The sequence below is a fragment of the Amblyomma mixtum genome, chromosome 5, assembly GCF_055824585.1.
Source record: "Amblyomma mixtum isolate Tamu chromosome 5, ASM5582458v1, whole genome shotgun sequence".
In the NCBI taxonomy this organism is placed as follows: Eukaryota; Metazoa; Arthropoda; class Arachnida; order Ixodida; family Ixodidae; genus Amblyomma; species Amblyomma mixtum.
The window spans coordinates 189288251-189310362 of NC_143016.1; the positions used below are offsets into that span (position 1 = coordinate 189288251).

Sequence of the window (22112 nt, forward strand, 5' to 3'; positions counted from 1 at the left end):
AAGAATACAAAATTCTAGACACCCCTAGTCCAAGTGCCGTCAAGAAATTTGCAAATTTTGTCCTTAAACTTAACACCTTTGTATTTAACAACTCATATTATCTTCAAACTAGCGGTACAGCTATGAACACAAAGATGGCTCCAAATTACGCCAACATATTTATGCACAAAATTGAATCAGACTTTCTCTCCTCATATTCATATCCAACAAAACCAGCTTTTTGCAAACGCTTTCTGGATGACATATTCATAGTTTGGACAGAAACCGAGGACGAACTCATCCAGTTTATCTCCTCATTCAACAAAATCCATCCCAATATCTCTTTCATACACACCTACTCAGCCAATGAAATTAACTTCCTGGATGTTCTGGTTCGAGTAGAAGGAAGTACATTAATCACTAGTGTCTATAAAAAACCCACAGACAGACAACAGCATCTTAATTTCAACAGCTGCCACCCACGCCACTGCAAAACTTCAATCCCATACTCACAGGTCATCAGATTCAAACGAATTTGCTCACGATCGGAAGATTTTCACGAAAATGCTAATCGCATGCGTGACACTCTAAACAAATAACATCACCCGTCCTCTATAATCAACGACGCCATTAAAAAGACGGGAGCAATTAATATTAATCACGTCAGTAAGGAATCTTAGCCAACATCACAGCGCTGTAATCTCATACTGATCTTCACAAGTAACCTCCCGAACATTAACAAAATCCTTAAAAAAAAACACTTTGATATCATAGAACAGAGTGACCGGCTTTCAAAATTTTACAGGTAACATATAGAAGACCAAAAAATCTACAAAACCATGTTGTCCAATCGACAGTCAGTAAACCGAGAGCTGTAGGTTGCACACCATGCAGAAAAAGTCGATGCCAAGTCTGCAAACACATGGAAACAACGGCACTGGCTAAAAGCACCCCTTCAAATTTCAAGCATTCTATCTGGGAAGACCTAAATTGCGATTTCAGCAGCGTGGTTTACATGCTCGAGTGTGGCGACTGTCGAATGCAATACATAGGCCAAACAGCAATTCCTTCCGATTCAGGTTTAATAACCACCGCTCACAACACAATCCCTTCCCAACCTCCCTCTTTCGAAACACCTCCGCGAGAAAGGCCACGAGTGTGACAAACTTAAAGTAACAATACTACAGACTGCCTTCAAAAACACTCGTGAGCGCAAGCAATGCGAATGATATTTTATTTTTAAATTTAACACAGTGCAAAATGGCAATAATGAAACTTATGGCACCCTCACCTCTCTTCCGAGGTCAGAGGCCTGCGAAATTAAACAAAGCACCACTGACTCTGTCGTTTGAGGTCATACCCCTTTTTGCATGCCACATTTGTGCCGTTCCTTCCCCCCTCCCCCCTCCGGTTCTCCTCACCTTGTGGTCCCGCGAACGCCACATAATTTTTCGTTCTTTTTTCATTTTTAATTTTACTATGTAAGGTTACATTTTTTACATTCCTTCCGATACTTCGGCTCAACCGGGGTTGGGTGCATTATTGCGGAGTGCGAAGAAAAAGCACTGCTTTCAAGTTTTTTCCTGTTTCTTTTCTTTTCTTTCGAGGTTCTTTCCCTTCTCTTTTCGTTCTCTCGTCTTCTTTTTTTTTCTATTCGCTGTTTTCTTTGTTGGGGGATCAGATATATTTTTTTTCCAGCCATCGCGGACAGGAGAAGAGACAAGTTCCCGCATTTTTCGACGAAAGTTGCTGCACGGCCACGCACCCTGTCGAGCATCTCGGAGGTGGACACGCCTGTCAATAGGCAAGCCTGTGGTGCTTAAGAAAGCAGAGGCCGCATCTGGACGTTGTATTTTCTTACTGAGTACCTGTTCATTGCACTCTCTCTCTATTTTTTTTTTTTCGTGTGGGTCACACTCCCTCTAATGTCTTTGTTTTTATGTGTATTTTTCTGCTATGTGCTTTGTGTTTCTCACTTACCTGTTCTGTGCCCACCCCTGTAAAAGGGGATGCAATAGCGAAGTAAATTCACTCTTGCAGAAGATCGGTCTTCCGATCGAAACATCGAGCCGAATAAATGTGTTTCCTTTAACGAAGCGTATACTTCGATATATATATATAGTTGCGAAATCATAAAGTACTTGACTGCTTACAAGAGTATATAGCGAAGTATACGCTTCGTTAAAGGAAACAAATTTATTCGACTCGACGCTTCGATCGGAAGACCGGAAGATCGGTCTTCCGATCGAAACGTCGAGTCGAGTAAATATGTTTCCTTTAACGAAGCGTATATATATATATACGAGAGCAAACAAGTATTGAGAGAGGCAGTTGGAACAGGAGAGCGAATAGGTGTTTGAATGGCCGGCTCGAGCTCTACCCATATGCCATGGACCTATATATATATAGAAGAAGGGGTCACAACATTGCAATTATCTTCATTTAATACCGACAGTTTCGAACGGAGGACCGTCCTTCCTCAGGGTGTATACCCTGAGGAAGGACGGTCCTCCGTTCGAAACTGTCGGTATTAAATGAAGATAATTGCAATGTTGTGACCCCTTCTTCTACAAGTATTCCTGGCCCATTGAACGACAAGACCTGCTGCAACTATATATATATATATATATATATATATATATATATATATATATATATATATATATATATATATATATATATATATATATATATATATACGAGGGGGTACCCAAAAGAAACCGGACTTATTTTTGTTTGAAGTTATTTGTTCACATTTTAAGCACGGACCTTCAAACTCCTTCAAAGTAATCCCCACTTGCAATGATACGCTTGTCGAATCTTTCATTCCATTTTTCAAAACATTGTTTAAATTCATCTTTTGTGATGCTTGACAGTGCCTCCGTCGTTTTCTTCTTCCCCTCAGCACCACCAGCGAAACGCTTTCCATTCACCTATTTTTTTCATTCTAGGAAACAAGGAAAGTAGCACGGGGCAAGGTCGGGAGGGTATGAGGGTTGAGGAATAGGGGTCATGCCATTTTTGGTACAAAATTGTCGTAGAGATAGGGCTGTGTGAGCAGGGGCATTGCCATGATGGAAAAACCAGTCACCCGACCGCCACAAATCTGGCCGCTTCCACCGCACACTCTTGCCCAATCTTTTCGAAATATCCAAGTAGAAAGCCTGGCTAACTGTCTGACCCTGCGGAACAAATTCTCAATGGAAGACTCCTCTCACGTCGAAAAAACAAATCAGCATTGTTTTGAGGTTTGGTTTCACCTGACGAGCTTTCTTGAGGCGAGGTGACTTTGAAGTTTTCCATTGGCATGATTGTTGCTTTGATTCAGGGTTCGATTCAGGAACACTTGAGTTGTCCCCAAAGCATCGTCCTTGTACGTCTTTCTTAATATTTCAAGAGTTTCCATTCAACTTTTTTCGAGCAAAAATCAAAATTTCACCAGAGCCCGCTGTTCACGAAAATCAGCCACTGCAAAAACAACATTCACACAAAACAGTCGTCACTCTAAAACTCTGCCTAAACTAGTCTGACCTCCTTCAGCGACGGCACTCGGCTTACTGACTCTGGAATGTTCGTTCTATGCGCTCCTAGTGGCAAAACGCGGTGCCACAGAAGCTTTGCTGACCAAAAAATTTAGTCCGGTTTCTTTTGGGTACCCCCTCGTATATATATATATATATATATATATATATATATATATATATATATATATATATATATATATATATATATATATATATAGGTCTATGCCATATGGGTAGAGCTCGACGCCGGCCATTCACACACCTATTCGCTCTCCTGTTCCAACTGCCTCTCTCAATACTTGTTTGCTCTCGTCTGTCGCGCTTCATTCTCGTTTGTGAATAAATTAGTTTGCATATAAGATTTTCCTTGCAGGTATAACTCACCATCACCTCTGGGCTGGTCCAAACCTCGCCCCAGCGCACTCAATCTTGAACTGAAAGTTCCTGGAACATCTGCGGCCGTTTGTGCGGCCCGACCGTCAGGTGATTATGTACGCGTGTCGCCAGCGGTACCAGCGGTCCCCAACAATGTTTCCTTCTCTTGACACGGCTGCTATCGCTCTTCGTCAACAGCCTCGAAGGAGTGGCCTGAGCTTGGCGTGCGTTCTAGCACGCTGCGGTCGCTGGTCGATAATTGCCACAAGTGTCTTCCGCTGGTATGACGCAAAACAAAGAAAAAATACAACTTCATTAAGTGTGGGTTCTCTTCTCTTTTATTTTTTTCCCTTCTTTCCCTTCCCGGACGCCCCCTACAAGGCAAAAAAGGGTCATTTCCGCAATGTCACCGGCGCAGGATTGCTTTTGGCGCCAAAAGCTCATTCCCAAACAAAGGCGCTCATGCTCAGGTGCGCATGCGCTTTGTTGTTTAAGGAAGGAAGCATTGGCGCACGAAATCAGTTGTAAGTCTGCGCTTGTCGCGTTTGCTTCTTCTTTCTTGTCGCGTCCTTTTTGCGCAGTTTTATTGTTGTCAAATTATAGGAGTAAAGTTAAAAAGGAAGAGGGCAAAGGGGGTCAGGGATCAGACACGAGTTCATGACGTTAGTCAAAACCTAGAGGAAGAAATGGGCATGGGAAGAGGTGGAGTATTTATAGGTGCATTTATTGACTTCAGCTGATTGGGCGATATTTAAAAGCCACCGCTATAAAAGTAATGCATGAATTCGACGAGCAAAACAAAACTGTTTGCTTCATTTGCCAGAAGCTATGTTAAAGGAAATTAACGAGTTCTGAAAACATTCGCCCACCAATGCACACATAAGGAAAATAATGTACCAAATGAAATCTCCACCTTCTGCGCTCCTGCCGCGTGCTAGCAGCATGTTGGCAGCGCGCAGACGGCAGTCAGTCTGCGTCTCCCTTGTGTTGAGTGGTCTAGCCATTGAGCACCAATCAATTGAAACTGGTCAGACAGCAGCCGATAGTTTTCTGGGAAAGCTCTAGTTCCCACCTTATTTTTAGGTGTCTGCGGCTATACCACCGCTCAAAGATTCCTTCAAGATGCTAGTGACTGCGGCGAGGTGTTGCTTTATTTGGAGTCTAATGCGCTGCTCAATTGCTTTGCAACAGGGGGGTGCACACTGTACGTCTGCAAGCGCATGCACTGTGGTCACTCCGTCCATGCATCCTTACAACTTTGTCCAACATTGAATTGGCGACGAACTAACATTTGCAGAGAGCGCCTCGATCGCTATTGGTATCACGCCGTCCTTTAACCTGCTCGTCTGCAGCAAGGGTATCGGCCAGGAGCACGTGACAGCGCTGCGAAGAAAAATTGTCTTTGCTACGTATTCAAGCGTTAAACCTTGGTTGATGAGATGAACGAGATTTGAGCCATATGCTCCGACATCGCGCGTGAATTTCTAAGCCTGGTTGAGCACCGTGACATCACCCGATCTTGAAGGCCGCATGTAGGCGCATTTCAACGCCACCACCCGAAAGGACAGCGTCGAGGCGCTCAGCCATCCTCCCGCGCAGGCCGACGGCGATGGCATAGTGTGGGGGTCTCGAAGTGGGCCTTACTTTATGCGATGCTATAATAGGCCTATTCCTGCGGAAAGCCTGCGCCTACCGGTGGCCGGTGTCACATTTGGGGAAGAAACTAAAGTAATAAAAACTTCATAGTTAAGGGGGGGGGGGGGGGGAGGGGGCCACTGTGGCGAAGCCATTTAGTTCTACTGGTCGGTGGTCCAGACCACTACGTCAGTTCCGCAGCTTAACATCGCGCGTGTTGTTGTTGCTGTTGTCCTCTTCTGGGTGGCATATATCGCGTGAGTTGAATTTACTTATTTACTTATATTTATATATCTATTTATCTACAATACCCTCCGGGCCTTTTAGAAAAGGCATTGAAGAGGGGAGTGGGTTAAACAAACAAACCGAAAATACATATCTCAAGTGCTTACAGGGGTGTGAATAACGATACTAACACGATGTAAAAAAAATACGATGAGCAACAGCACAATATATACAGAGCCTGTCAATGTACAATATTAGCTAAAGCGGTGAGGTTTGAGTTGTCGTTGATAGAAACAATGTTTCTAGGAATCTGGTTCCATTCCGTTCATGTTCGAGGCACGAATGACTGCAGGAAAGCCTGTGTGTTAGATCTATCGAGGCAGACTTTATGATGATGACATAAGCGACGTGATATAGTATAATGAGGTTGAAGAATGAAGGGGTTACTCAGGATAGGATGATGATACAGCTTATGAAACAGGTCATACCGAGCTATTTTACGCCGCGATGTTAAAGATCGAAGTTGAAGGTCGCCCTTCAAGGCTGTAACACTACTTACCTTTCGGCTGTATTTCGAGTAAATAAAACGAACGGAGTTATTCTGAACAAGTTCTGTGGCAGTGATTAGTGTTTCGTAGCTTGGATCCTATACAGATGTTTGCATATACACAGATGATTGCAGATGATTGCATTGCATATTATAGATTTGGGCGTATGAGAGTCTTGTACAGCAATAACTTCAATGAGGATGGAGCTGTAGAAAAGTTATGGCGTAGATAACTAAGCATGCGGTTAGCATTGTTAATTACATATTCGATGTGAGTTGTCCACGGGAGGTTAGATGAAATAAATATGCCTAGGTACTTATATGAGTTCACAGATTCTAAAGGAACGTTATTCAAATAGTGCACGTGCGGTGCATTAGTAATGCAGGTTACGCGCATAGATTTACATTTACTAATTTTAAGTTGCATTGGCCACAATTCACACCAGTTAGCGGTAAGGTCAGACTGAAGGGAGCTATTACCATCTCAGCTGTTAATTTCACGAAAAATAGCACGATCGGCGGCAAAGGGATGTATTTGAAAAGAAATCTGAGAGGGTAGGTCATTAATATAAATTAAAAAAAGCAAAGCCCCTAGCACAGATCTCTGAGATACACCGAGGTGCACATCAGAAAGCGAAGAGTTAGGATCATCAACAAAGACGAATTGCGAACGATTAGTAAGAAAGCATTCAATCCATTTTAAAACATTAAACACAATGTTAAGATGAAGTAAGCTTATGAAGAAGTAATTTATGGCAGACTTTGTCAAAATACTTCGAAAAATCTAAAAATATGCAATCAACGATTGAAGAAAGGTCCATAATACGGTGCAGATTATGGATGATAGATACGAGCTGAGTTTCACACGAGTATGACTTACGGAATCCATGTTGTGCCAGTGTAAAGAATGAGTTAGACTTAAGAAATTCTGTCAGCACTTTAAAGATTATATGCTTAAGTAACTTGCAGCATGTAATTGCTAGGGAGATGGGGTGATAATTATAGGCAAAATTTTTGCTGCCCGACTTGTGAAGAGGAACCGCCATCCCAATAATTCATTGCGTAGGCAAGGTAAATGTGCTGTTGAAGACGGAGGGGTCCTGGAGATGACTAACTCGTTTAGCCCCACAGGTACCGGCTCCGAAAGACGTTGTCGGACTGCGCTATCGAGGAAACTGTACAAAAGTGTTTATTCTACATATTTACAGATGAGAATGGAATCGAATGCTCCGATCACAAACAACGTCCCGTTATATACGGTTCGCATTCCCCAGATCCCTGACTGGGGAACTTATTTTGAAGAATGTTGTCCAATCGGATGGTCAGTTGATGATGCTGGCGGTACCACCCACGGCAGGGCGGTGCTGATGCCCTCTCGCTCTCTCACAGCTCGGGGGATGAGAAGGGGAAGACAGTCATCAAACACAGATGCGTCACCTTGACCACTGCCGCAAGTTTTCTGTGCGTTGCCTCCGTGGGAAAGCAGAATCCCGCAGTCTTCTCGCACGTGGTTGAACCTCCTCGAACTCCCCCGCCGGATGGCTGAAGCACGAGGCCCCTTCGACACAGCGTCTTTCAATTAGCAGCCTCGCTCAGCGTGACCTTGCGTAGCATCATCCCGTCCGGTGACCCGAAGGCCGACTCGGCCAACGTATACCGCTGCTTCCGCCGTGCTTCCTGTGCATCTCTGCTTCCACCGTTGCTGCTGCTGCTGTCGCAAATTCCCGCCGCATCTTTGCCTAACGACGACACTCGTCTGACAGTAATTTCTCCCAGGCCCGTGGGAGACAGCGTACTTCGATCGGTTCGGAGGTTCGGTGATTTGGAGTGCAACAACCCCGGCCGTCGTCGTCTATGCTTCTGCCGCCGGCGCCAGGCCTCGTCATATCCCTTGCTTTGCGATGAGTCACACCCGGATCCCAGGACCACGTTGTCCACTCTTAACAGCTCGTCCGCGGCCCGAAAAATCTCGAATGGCCAGCGTTCACGACCGCTGGGCAGGAAGAGATGAGGCCGGAGTCGGGTGGAAGGGCTGGTTTCCAGAAATGGCGTTCAAGCTCGAACATTCAACAAAGAATGGCATCAGTGGACTATTCCACGAGACAGGGCACATACCCACAAGCAAGCGCCCGGAATTTGCCAAAGACCCACCAGGCTTCCCACAATGACAACAAATGTTTACTAAAACATGACTGAATTTTGGCGTAATTTTGGGGCCAAGAAAGCGCATAATATCCCCTTTGAAATCGCCCAAGACGGACCGCTTGGACCAAGGTTAAAGAAAAAAAAACATACACACACACAGTGGGTTGTCCTACTAATTTCTCCCGCTTAAAATAGTCGGCTTAAACCATCAGCATTTCCGTGCAGTTTTCCCTTCTTGTAACGCACCGAGAAATTGTACTGTTGGAGAGCTAGACTCCATCTGAGCAAGCGACCATTTTTTTGAGACATTTGTCGCAGCCAGATTAGAAGGAAATGGTCAGTCTCAAAGATGAACTTTGCGCCGTACAGGTAACACGACAACTTCTGTGCCGCCCAAACTAAACACGCGCACTCTTTTTCTGAAGCGCTGTACGCTTCTTCTCTACAGGTCAGCTTGCGGCTGACGTACAGAATCGGGTGTTCTTCGTTGTCGTCGCCCACTTGGCTTAAAACAGCACCCAGTCCTCTATCACTGGCGTCACACTGGACTATAAACTCCCTACCATAGTCAGGGGTCCGAAGCAAAGGTCGGGACACGAGCGCTTCCTTCAGGCTCCGGAAGGAGTATTCTTTTAGGTCATCCCAGTGTACGTCACTGGGTGCTCCCTTTCGTAAGGCGTCAGTTAAGGGACTTGCCCGCTGTGAGTAGCTCGGTATATACCGCTGGTAGTATCCAGCCAATCCCAAAAAGGAGCGAATGTCTGTCTTCGTCCGTGGCTGCGAAAATGCCGCTATCGGGGCAATTTTTAACTCGGATGGGCTCCTAGTTCCCTGGCCTACAACGTGGCCCAAGTAGGACACATGAGCGCAACCAAACCTACACTTTTCCCCTTTCAACGTCAGTCCGGCCTGTCGCAAACTAGAAAGCACGCTCATTAGGTGCTCTAGATGCTCTTCCCAGGTGTCCGAAAAAATAGCGACATCGTCTAAATAAGGGAGCGCAAAGCCCTGCATATCCTTTAGTACGATGTCCATGAGTTTCGAGAAGCTGAAGGGGGCATTCTTCAACCCAAAACTAAGCATTAAGGGTCGAAAGGTGCCTGCTGGCGATATGAAAGCAGCATACCGGTTCGCGCTTTCCGAGAGGGGAACCTGCCAATATCCGCGCACGAGATCGAGGGTTGAAATGAATTTTGCGCCGCTCACCCTTTCTATCCTTTCCTCTATGTTGGGAATCGGATAAAGCTGATCCTTGGTAATCGCATTCAGCTTTCTGTAATCCACGCATGGGCGAGGATCCTTGCCTGGGGTTTCAACCAGGATCAGCGGTGAGGTATAGTCACTTTCCGCGGGCTCTATAACCCCTAACATTAACATGCGCTGAATTTCAGCTTCCATTACCTCTTTTTGCCGTGGTGATACCCTGTAGGGCTTCGACCGAATCGGCTCATCAGACGTGAGCTCTATTTCATGCGTCAGGAGATGTGTCTTTCCTGGGCGGCTGCTAAATAGATCGGCGAATTCGCTCAACAACTGCTTTAGCGCGTCGATCTGGGCCGAGCTTAGAAATTCTGCACCTACGGAAAGAGCCAAGATGTTCTCCATGTGGTCACTAGCGTCAGCGCTTTCCTTCCAATCTGGACTCTCGCCGTCCGGCTCTTCCGGTTCATTTAGCGTCAGATTGACGATCCCGCTACGTTCCACGAACGGCTTCATCAGATTGCAGTGATAGATTTTCACCTGGTTTCCTCTGCCTGGAACCTTTAGCGCATAATTAGTGTCTGAAAGTTTCTGCAAAACTTCCACTGGACCATCCCAGTGAACTTCTAGCTTGTTCTTTCTCGATGGCCGGAGTATCATCACGCGATCGCCCACGGTGAAAGCTCGAAGGCGGGTGTTTTTGTCATAATAGACCTTGGCGGCCTCCTGGGCAGTTTTCATATTTTGGCTTACTAACTCCCTTGTATCGTTAAGGCGGTCCAGTAGCTGAAGCACGTACTCAACCACTGTCTGGTTCTCTCCTGTCCCTTCCCACATTTCTCTCAGCATTCGGAGGGGAGAGCGGAGGGTTCTTCCGTATACAAGTTCTGCTGGGGTGAACTCCGTGGCTTCCTGGGGCACTGTTCGTAAAGCGAACAGTGTGGCCGGCAGACAGTCCTCCCAGTCGGCTTTGTGCTCGTAACAAAGAGCACGTAACACCCGCTTCAGCCCCGAATGCCACTTTTCTACACTGTTAGACTGCGGATGATACACCGAGCTGTGTAGCATTTTTACTCCGCACCTTTCTAGGAACGTGGTCGTCAAAGCGCTTGTAAAGACTGTCGCCTGATCGGCCTGGATTTCGGCCGGAAATCCTATGCGCGCGAACACCGACAAAAGAGCGTCAACTATTTCTGCGGAGCTCAAATCCTTCAATGGAACTGCTTCAGGAAATTTTGTGGCGGGACAAAGCATAGTGAGCAGGTACTTATAGCCTGACTTTGTTTTAGGCAACGGGCCCACTGTGTCTATTACAAGCCGGCGGAAAGGTTCCGAGATCAATGGCACAATTTTTAGTGGAGCCTTCCATGTCTCTCCCGGCTTGCCCACGCGCTGGCAGGCATCGCACGATTTCACGTAGCGTTCTGCATCTTTGAAACATCCTGGCCAGTAATATTCCATTAACAGCCGCTCCTTTGTTTTATTACATACATACTTACATCTTTATTAACTCTCACAAGGTTACATCAGTAACAGAGGAGAGAAGACGCAAGGCAAAAAGCTGCGTTGGTGCTGCTTGAGGGCCACCCTGCGCCCTCTGCCGGCGGTATCGCCTGGCAGCTAATCACAACAGCAGTGGAAGAGCGCACTCACAAGCACAAAAGAAAATACAGCCACAAAATATATACATTAACATTTGCATGACGTTATGCCTCTGTTATCACTCAACATTATTGGACAAAAGAAACTGCTCAAAATTTTAGGAAGCATAAGAGGGTTCTCAAGCAGCTTCCACCCTCTCCGTTCGATGACGTTCTACGTCACACCTGCGGTAACTCAGGACGTTCTACGTCCGCCGCTTATGAACGTGGGTGGGGCTGATGAGCACTCTCAAGGTTAGGTTACTTGTAAACATAAATACCCCCAAAAGCAGAAGAATTGACAGCCGTCGCTGTAGCTCAGAGGTAGAGCACCGGACGCGTAATTCGGAGGTCGTGGGTTCGGATCCCACCGGCGGCAGGTGGTTGTTTTTTCTTCTGCTTTTCTAATCAGTTATCTTTAAACGAGAACATATTCAGTAATATTCTAAATTGATCAACACCACAAAATAAATAACTTAAAAAAAAAATCCCCTGTGCCCCTTGGTTTCTGTGGCTGTTGGCTTCTGTCATATTTATAACGAGCCCCTCATCCCCTTCCCTTGTTTGCTTAATTGCTTAGCGAGGGCCTCGATTCTGGCAGCCTTGACGCCTTAGGAAGCATAAGAGGGTTCTCAAGCAGCTTCCACCCTCTCCGTTCGATGACGTTCTACGTCACACCTGCGGTAACTCAGGACGTTCTACGTCCGCCGCTTATGAACGTGGGTGGGGCTGATGAACACTCTCAAGGTTAGGTTACTTGTAAACATAAATACCCCCAAAAGCAGAAGAATTGACAGCCGTCGCTGTAGCTCAGAGGTAGAGCACCGGACGCGTAATTCGGAGGTCGTGGGTTCGGATCCCACCGGCGGCAGGTGGTTGTTTTTTCTTCTGCTTTTCTAATCAGTTATCTTTAAACGAGAACATATTCAGTAATATTCTAAATTGATCAACACCACAAAATAAATAACTTAAAAAAAAATCCCCTGTGCCCCTTGGTTTCTGTGGCTGTTGGCTTCTGTCATATTGCTACGGGTCGACTCCGAGAAGATGAGGCCGACGAAGTGAGAGGGCGCTTGGCGCGTGCTCGGGCTGTGAATTCTGGACGGTGGCCTGTGTTTTGGCATCCGGTGCGCCCTGTGCTTGTGTTCTGTTTAGCGTGAGTGCACCAGTGTTCTTCGTGGCGTGAACGCCTCCTGCCACGTAACATCTTGGTGGAGGTGAGGACTTTCCCCTGCCTCTCGTTCTGGACTATCCCAACACGGAGCTTCGCAGCGGTCGCTACACCGGGACCGCTACAATGACGAAGCCCGGCGACTCGCCAAGTGCCACTGCCCCTACATTCATGGTCATGGCTCATCCCCGTGACCCCGACATCTTTTCCGGTGCCTCAACTGAAAACGTCGAGAGATGGATCTCCATGTACGAACGTGTCAGCACCCATAACAGGTGGGACCCCACCGTCATGCTGGCAAACGTAATTTTCTATTTATCTGGCACAGCAAGGCAATGGTACGACACCAACGAGGACGAACTAACGAGTTGGGACATCTTCAAGGAAAAGCTTCGCGCTCTGTTCGGACCTCCGGATGCTTCGAAGCTCGCAACCCAAAAACACCTTGAGTCGCGTGCTCAGTCCTCCAGTGAAGGTTACGTCACGTACATACAAGACGTCCTTGCCTTATGCCACCAGGTTGACACCTCCATGTCGGAAAACAAAAAGGTGGGCCACATCCTGAAGGGGATCGCGGACGACGCTTTCCATTTCCTTCTGTGCAAAGGATGTGATACCGTGGATGCCGTTATTAAGGAGTGCCGTCTCTTCGAGCAAGTCAAGAGCCGGCGCATATTTCCACAGTTTGCACGACTTCCCCATACGGCCGCCACATCTACGTGTGCTTTGCAGCAGCCACCACCTAGCCCACCTCCCACTTCGCCTCTCAATATCACCGACGCAGTCACCCGGATCGTTCGCCGCGAAATGGAGGCCTGTGCACCTGCGGCCCCTCAACCTACCACCCCCAGTCACCCCTTGCCCGATGTCTCCCTCATTCAAGCCGTCGTGCGAGAGGAACTCGCAAATTTGGACCTCTCACATGCTATCTGTTCCATCGGGAACTCTAGCGTCCGACCACCAACCAGGAATGTTTTCCGTCCAAGGGCTCCGTACTTTCGTCGCTACCGTAATCCAGCAGAGTGGCGGACGCCTGATGATCGCCCAATATGTTTCAATTGTTCCTGTGTCGGCCACATTTCCCGGCACTGCCGCAATAGATGGTTTCCGACTCCTCGCACCGAGCTTTCCTATGCCAACCGTTCAGATATGCCCCCCCGTTTTCCGCCCCGACCACCTCATGACCAATCAGATTCGGCCAATGATCTCGCCAGCTCCCGACCACGTCGTTCTTCCCGCTCTCCATCTCCCCGAGGCCGGCGATTCCGATCCCCGCAGCACCTTCGATCCTCGGCAGCCTCATACGACCGCTCTGACTTGGAAAACTAGCTGATGCAGCTCCCGGAGGTGACGCTGCATCCACGACCAGGCCCACAAATCCTCTACAGACCTCCCACTTGAACCAACTAGACGTTTGTGTTGATGGTGTCCCCGTGCGTGCGCTTATCGACACTGGTGCGCATATCTCTGTCATGAGTGCCCAACTTCGTCGTCGTTTACGTAAAGTTCTCACGCCGGCTCGGTCTCGAGTGCGTGTCGCGGACGGTGGAACAGTTAGTGGTGACGGACTCTGCAATGCACGCGTTAGTGTTGCTGGCCATGACCTTCCGGTGCAGTTCACTGTTTTGAACCCTTGTGCTCATGACCTCATCCTCGGCCTCGATTTCCTGTCAGAACACTCCGCCCTGATCGCCTGCTCGCAGGCCTCCTACACCTCGATCTCCCAACCATCGATCCTGAACCCTTGCATTCTCCCCGACTGTATTCGCCCGACCAAGTTTCTCTGCCCTCACTAGCCGCCTTATTCGTTACCCTACGTCCTACCTCATCAGTGGCCGATGGTGACTACTTAGTCGCCCCTATTTCAGATGTCTTGCTGCACCGCAACGTTGCACTGCCCCATACTGTCGCTACAATCCGGGGAAACAGCGTGTCACTACCGTTAATTAATTTCAGCTATTCAGCCCAAGTCCTTCCACCTGGCATATGCGTGGCAACGTTCTCCCCTCTTGGCTCCTGCCCAGTTGCCCCATTGGACCCTGCCCATGCATCAGCTCCTGCAGATCCTGTTCACGCTCCTACTTCGACTGACGCGATCACGGCAATGATGCCCTCCGATTTGCTCCCTGCTCAATCTTGTCAGTTGCGTGCGCTTCTCGATTCCTATTCCGACATCTTCGACCTCCATAACAGCGCCCTTGGCCAAGCTCTTACCGTTACGCACCGCATCGACACCGGCGACGCTCCTCCGATCCGCCGCCGACCATACCGGGTCTCCCATGCAGAACGACAGGTCATCCAGGCGGAAGTGGCGAAAATGCTGGCTCGTGGCGCTTCTGTGTGGATTACCGTCACCTGAATAAGATCACTCAAAAAGATGTCTATCCGCTTCCTCGAATCGACGATGCCTTAGACTGCCTCTGCGGAGCCAAATTCTTCTCCTCCATAGACCTACGCTCTGGCTATTGGCAAATTGCTGTGGATGACCAGGATCGGGAGAAGACTGCTTTTGTTACTCCTGATGGATTATATCAGTTTAAGGTTATGCCTTTCGGCTTATGTAATGCCCCAGCGACTTTCGAGCGCATGATGGACTCCTTGCTGCAAGGATTTAAGTGGTCCACTTGCCTCTGCTATTTAGACGATGTAATTGTGTTTTCTCCCTCGTTTTCGTCTCACATGGACCACCTCTCACAAGTTCTTTCCCTCTTCCGTCATGCCGGGCTGCAGCTCAACTCTTCAAAATGCCGTTTCGCGCGTCGTCAGCTCACTATACTAGGCCATGTCGTCGATGCTACAGGGGTTCGTCCCGATCCAGACAAGATCCGAGCAGTAAAGGACTTCCCAGTACCCCGTACGAGCAACGACGTTCGAAGTTTTTTGGGTCTTTGTTCTTACTTTCGTAGATTTATTCAAGATTTTGCCGACATTGCTCAGCCGCTCACCGATCTTCTTAAAAAGGATGTCAGTTTTTCCTGGGGGTCCTCTCAAGACCACGCCTTTGCCCACCTTATAAGGAAGCTTACCACTGCACCGGTATTGGCACACTTTGATGTGTCAGCTCCTACGGAAGTCCGTACTGATGCTAGTGGCCATGGAATCGGGGCAATCCTTTCCCAGCGTCAATCCGGCACACATCGCGTCATTGCCTATGCTAGCCGCCTCCTATCCCCTTCCGAGAAGAACTACTCCATTACCGAAAGAGAGTGCTTGGCCCTCGTCTGGGCTGTTGGCAAATTTCGACCCTACCTATATGGCAGGCCATTCACAGTTGTTACAGATCATCACGCACTGTGCTGGCTCTCTTCGCTGAAGGATCCTATCGGTCGCCTCGGTCGTTGGGCGCTACGCCTCCAAGAATATGACTACGTTGTGATCTACAAGTCCGGACGGTTGCACAAAGATGCCGACTGCCTCTCTCGTTACCCTGTTGCCCACACTAATACTGTGACGAGCGCAAGCGCTATTGACCTGTCCTCTCTATCGCCGTTTACAACTATCGGCGAAGAACAGCGTCGGGATGCGGAGCTTCTCTCCATCATCGATCGCCTAACGTCCGCCCACACCGACCCTTCACTGAACCGCTTTGCCCACCAACTGCTCACCGACCGAGGCCGCACCTTCCTTTCAGCAGTGGTAAACGCCATTCTTCGCGCGTGCTCAACTAAGCACAAGTTGACGACCGCTTACCACCCCCAAACTAATGGCCTCACTGAGCGACTCAATCGCACGCTTACCGACATGCTCGCCATGTACGTCTCCTCTGCTCACCGAGACTGGGACGTCGCACTCCCATACGTTACATTTGCATATAATTCATCCCGCCACGACACTGCCGGCTACTCTCCGTTTTACCTCCTGTACGGCCGCGAGCCTCAACTGCCGCTTGACACATTGTGTCGAACATCTCGTCCCCCACATTCTGAATACGCCCGTGAAGCCATTGCCCATGCCGACCATGCTCGCCAAGTCGCCCGTTCCCGCTTGCAAGCCTCCCAAGCTTCTCAGCAACAGCACTATAACCGCCGCCACCTGGACAGTGCCTTCTTGCCTGGGTCCCTTGTATTGCTCTGGGTGCCTTCTCGCCGTGTAGGGCTTTCGGAAAAGCTTCTTTCTCGATATGTGGGCCCGTATCGTGTGCTGCGCCAAGTCACAGCCGTCACATACGAGATTGAGCCTGCCTTCCCCGAGTGCACTTCCCGTACTCCACCCTCCGATATTGTGCACGTGTCGCGCCTCAAGCCCTACCACCTACCTTCTTCTGACACTCGCTAAGCAGCACCGCGACGGTGCTTTTGCGCCCGGGGGTCATGCTACGGGTCGACTCCGAGAAGATGAGGCCGACGAAGTGAGAGGGCGCTTGGCGCGTGCTCGGGCTGTGAATTCTGGACGGTGGCCTGTGTTTTGGCATCCGGTGCGCCCTGTGCTTGTGTTCTGTTTAGCGTGAGTGCACCAGTGTTCTTCGTGGCGTGAACGCCTCCTGCCACGTAACAATATTTATAACGAGCCCCTCATCCCCTTCCCTTGTTTGCTTATGTACAGGAAACGCATTTATAATCAACCGAGATACAAATCAAGTAGAAAGAAGATACACAAAGCTATATATATATATATGTTCTAATCATGATGTCTAAATGATGCACATTCAAACAAAGGAACACATTCAAACACATTCAAACAAAGGAATAAGTGTTATTAATTTATGCCGTGAAGTCTTTTCAAGTATGATGTTGTTCTTGTGCAGAATATTGAGGTAGTGTGGTAGACTATATGTCACTGACTGCTTACCGTATGTAGTGCGGCAGAAAGGTACGGACCATGACATTTTGTTCCGTGTGTTATAAGATGGAATCGAACGAATGAGGTTGAAACTTGATAAGAGGAGATCATTCTTAGTTGAAACAGCACTTTTATACATAGAGATTAACTTGAATGGGAATAACTCTGAAAGTTTCATGATACTGAACCTTGCAAAGTAGGAAGCCGTATGAGTACACCATGGCACATTAGCTATTAATCTAATTGCTCGTTTTTGCGCCATTAGAATTTTCATTTGGTTTTGCTTGGTCGTTGTCCCCCAGACCATGAGACAATAAGTTATATGTGGCAATATAAATGCATTGTAAATTAATAATTTAACTCTAGGCGGAAGTGTGTGCCTCTGGCGGCATAGGATGCCATTAATCTTGTTTATTTTAGCGCAGATATTCTCAGTATGTTTATCCCAATTAAGTGATTCGGTCCAGACAACACCAAGACATTTCACAGCTGGCACGACATCTATTTTTTTGTTTCCTAACCAAAGGTCAAAATTTGCACGCACCATTCTGTTTTTAGCTCGGAATATTATTGCTTTGGTCTTCGTGATGTTTACCCTTAGGTAGTTCTTAAAGGACCATTGACGCAGGAATTCTAAGAACTTATTGCCGTGTTCTAGCAGGTCTCTTTCTGTGTTACCTGAGGAAAGCATTGTGAGGTCGTCTGCACACGCTATTATGTTGACAGGAAGGGGAGCAGAAAATATATCATTAATGTAAATATTAAATAATAGGGGGCCCAGAATGCTGCCTTGTGGTACACCAGAGAGGATAGCTTGCGAGGTTGATATAGTGTTATTAAGGGAGACCATTTGTTAACGATATTTCAGATATGATTCAATTAAAGATAAACTGTTACCTCTAATTCCATAGTTATTGAGTTTATGTACCAGTAAAGCATGATTAAGCTGGTCAAATGCTTTGGAAAAATCAACAAATATTCCTAGTACAAGAAGCTTTTCCTCAAACGCATTTATTATTATTTCTTTTTGCTTAATTAGTGCCGTTTCCGTGGACCTTTGTTTTCTGAAACCAAACTTACTCTCTGATAAAACAATGTTTGACTAGAAAAGTATTTATTCTCACATAAATAATCTTTTCCAGACATTTGGATAATATCGGAAGAATGGAAATAGGCCTGTAGTTAGCCATATCTGAGGTAGCACCACCTTTGTGAATGACAGCCACTTTTGCTACCTGCATTTCTTTTGGAAACACGCCAGATTCTATGGCTAGATTATAGATATGCATTAGTATTGGAGCTAGTATGTCAACTGCAAATTTAAAGGGTTTGATCTGAAAGCCATCTTTATCTTCAGCTCTGCTATTTCTTAGATTCCTAAACACTGTCACTATTTCACCTTCATCAGTGGGATACATGAACAGGGATTCCGGAATACATGGTGTATTAAACGCGTAACCCACAGGTGTGTCGGAGGGACAGCATAACGTTTTGGTTATGTTAACAAAGTAATTATTAAATTCATTACACAGTTCCTCCCCACCTATTGGTATACCATCTTTCATTATTGTCGTAATAGTTGTTTTTGAGGTGCGATTTAGTAATTTGTTCAGTTGGTCCCACTGGTTGTGAACACTTCTATTGGACCCGACCGAAAATGCATTACTGAAATAGCTTAGCTTAGCAGTTCGCAATTCTCTATTCAGCTGGTTTCGGTATTTCTTATATTTCTCAAGCTTGGAAGGCTCCCGTGATTTCATGAATTGCGCAAACATTTTTTCTTTGGTCCTTATTTTGCGCAGCAGTTCTTGCGTAACCCACAGCTTCTTTGGATTGCGTTTGCGCGGACGGACTAGTGGAAAACATTTATCATAGACAGTTTTAACTTTGAACAAAAATGCATCATACGCCTCATTCACGTCTTTTAAAGACAGCACATCGTCCCAACTAGTGTCATATAACATCGAACGAAAGCGGTCAAGTGTGGTGATATCAACGCGTCGAAAATGTGGAGAGGGTGCTGCGGGAACTTGATAAGGGCGTTCGGCTGGGACGAAGGCAAAAACAGGGAGATGGTCACTTAAGTCGGATAGTACTGTGCCAGCTTTTGTTTCGCATTTTTTGGTGTTCGTGATTACAATATCGATACAGGAAGATGTGGAGCACGTGATGCGTGTAGGTACTTCGATAAGATTTAAAAAGCCATATGCATCTAGTAGGCTTATGAATTCTTTCCGAGATGTCCTGACCAGCCATTACCGCGGCAGAGACTCAGAATATCCGCTCGGTACCTTTCAGGCACGACCAACTGATCAAGTGTTTTGCCTTTTCTGTCCTGATAGTGTCGGTACAGTAAGCCTCCTTTCTCATGCATCGTTATGTTGCGCCTCGCGATTCCCTCTTCGGCTGTAAAGTGCAATCTTTCCAATGTAGGGTCCTGTTTTTGTTCTTTTATTAGGGACTCCCTGTTCACCTGCAGAAGGCGATCAAAGTTAGGCGAAGCTGGAGATAAAACGGTCCCTTCAGCCCTCTCTGCCTCATTTACCGACTCAGTGATCGAAGTGTCTGGTCGCTCATCTGCTCGGTCATCCGTCTGCCTTTTATGCCCTGGTGGCTCTTCACCCTCCTGATTGGCTTCCAACGATATGTTGGCTGGTGCATCTCTAGCTACCTGAAGTTCGGGAATCTGGCTCAATTGAGAAGCGAGCTGGAGAGTTTTATACCTTGTCAAAGCTTGTACCACCCCACTTCCGAGTTTCTGGCCTCTCTCGCGTAGCAATTGGTCGGATCGATTCGAGAAAAGGTATGGGAATTGAAGTGGCACGGCCTTCGAAACTGCGGCCTCTGTTAACAGCTCTCCAAACGGCCCGCAAATCCTCACTCTAGCCATCGGCAGGCATACACTGTGTTCTTCTACCGCCTGTTTTATCCACGACACTTCCCCCGTGAAATCGTCCGCTGTAACATAGGACGGATGAACAACGTCCATCGTCGCAGCGCTATCACGAAGCACTTTGCAAGGTTTCCCGTTAACCTGCATTTCGTGCCAGTACGGCCTAAGGAGCTCTAAATTCTCGTCGCTATCATCGATGCACGAGAACACAAAACGCTGCTTTGGACATTTGGCTGCAAAGTGCCCGACACGATTGCAGTTGTAGCAACGCTGTGGCCTACTAGCCTCGAACTCTCTTTTCCCGGCTTTGTCTGCTCCCTCTCTCTTTGACTGTTCTTCTTGCTTTTCTGGCGCTTTCTTTGACGCCTCCGACTGTCCAGAACTTCTAGCAAGCTGCTTCTTTCTGCTAGGTCCTTCATCTCGCATTGTGTTTCGAGCGTGTGACGCACCCCCTTCAGTGCTCAACCTTCTGCGCGAAACGTACTCCTCTGCCAGCTCAGCGGCTCTTTCAACTGTGTCGACCTTTTCCCTGTCTTGAACCCACAGTTTCACTGCTTGTGGAATGCTTCGGTAAAATTGCTCAAGGAAAAAACACTCGATGATTTTGTCTCGGCTTTCGTAAACCTCAGCTCCTTTTAGCCATTCTAGCAGGTTAGTCTTAAGGCCATACGCGAAATCCGGATAGCCCTTGCTATCGTTTTTGATTGTGCTCCTGAAGCGCTGTCGGAAAGCTTCGGCTGAAAGCCGGTATCTTTTCAGCAGGCTGGCTTTTACCTTCTCATAATCTGCTGCGCCTTTCGTGCTAAGTCTCGCTATGACTTCAGCTACTTCACATGGCAAGAGGGTCAGAAGCCGTTGTGGCCATGTACTGCGAGCAAAGTTCTCCCTTTCACAAGTTCTCTCAAAATTGCCCAGGTACAGTCCTATGTCCCGACCAATTTCATACGAATGCATGTACCTGTTCATTCGATACGATTCTGCATCGCTTGCTCTTTCAAGAGTTCCGGCTCTCGCACCAACTTTTTGTTTTTCGTTTTCAAGCTGTATACGCTTTAGATACCTTTCGGCCTTTTCAGCTTCCCATTTTTTTCTTTCTTTCTCTTTGTCCCACTCCCGAACAGCTTCCTCTTTACGCGCTTTTTCCTCTGTGCGCGCTTTTTCCTCCTGTATCAAGTTCCATGTAACTGCTAGGTGATCGTTATCCTTGACGTGTTTAAGAATGATTTCGCCCAGTTCAATTTTGGTTATTTTGTTCTGCACTTCCACTGACAGTTCCTCGCATATCAACAGCAAGTCCGACTTCAACAATTTCATTAGGTCCATTGTGACGCTTTCTCCGCTTTGGCTCTGCTAACTCAAAAAAATGCCTTGAGAATAACCCTTCTCAAATGACAAACCCTTGATTCCCAGTCAAGATTTTTCTCTGAATCTAAAGCCTGGCGAATCCCATAGCAAAAGCCAAAACGCTCACCCGTGGAGAAAGCACGATGTCGCACGGTCCATCCCAGCTGCTGCCAACCAGTGTTGAAGACGGAGGGGTCCTGGAGATGACTAACTCGTTTAGCCCCACAGGTACCCGCTCCGAATGACGTTGTCGGACTGCGCTATCGAGGAAACTGTACAAAAGGGTTTATTCTACATATTAACAGATGAGAATGGAATCGAATGCTCCGATCACAAACAACGTCCCGTTATATACGGTTCGTATTCCCCAGATCCCTGACTGGGGAATTTAGTTTGAAGAATGTTGTCCAATCGGATGGTCAGTTGATGATGCTGGCGGTACCACCCACGGCAGGGCGGTGCTGATGCCCTCTCCCTCTCTCACAGCTCGGGGGATGAGAAGGGGAAGATAGTCATCAAACACAGATGCGTCACCTTGACCACTGCCGCAAGTTTTCTGTGCGTTGCCTCCGTGGGAAAGCAGAATCCCGCAGTCTTCTCGCACGTGGTTGAACCTCCTCGAACTCCCCCGCCGGATTGCCGAAGCACGAGACCC

The 22112-nt window shown here is 47.4% G+C and overlaps 1 protein-coding gene across 1 annotated transcript; it reads right to left on the reverse strand.

Moving 5' to 3' along the window:
• Positions 1–836: 836 nt before the first annotated feature.
• On the reverse strand, positions 837–21436 carry LOC149345190 (uncharacterized). Its single transcript, XM_089547387.1, has 4 exons — positions 19458–21436; positions 10933–11122; positions 1960–1976; positions 837–891 (listed from the first exon to the last, which is right to left on the reverse strand). Exons 1-4 carry the CDS (start codon positions 21434–21436, stop codon positions 837–839), a joined length of 2241 nt encoding a protein of 746 aa, XP_089403513.1.
• Between the last annotated feature and the right edge of the window lie 676 nt (positions 21437–22112).

Coding starts and splice junctions, on each gene's coding strand:
- LOC149345190 (XM_089547387.1), bottom strand. CDS start 21,436: ATGGACCTAATGAAATTGTTGAAGTCGGACTTGCTGTTGATATGCGAG. Junction 11,123..19,457: donor AATGGCTGGTCAGGACATCT/CGGAAAGAATTC, acceptor AAGATGTAAGTA/TGTATGTAATAAAACAAAGG.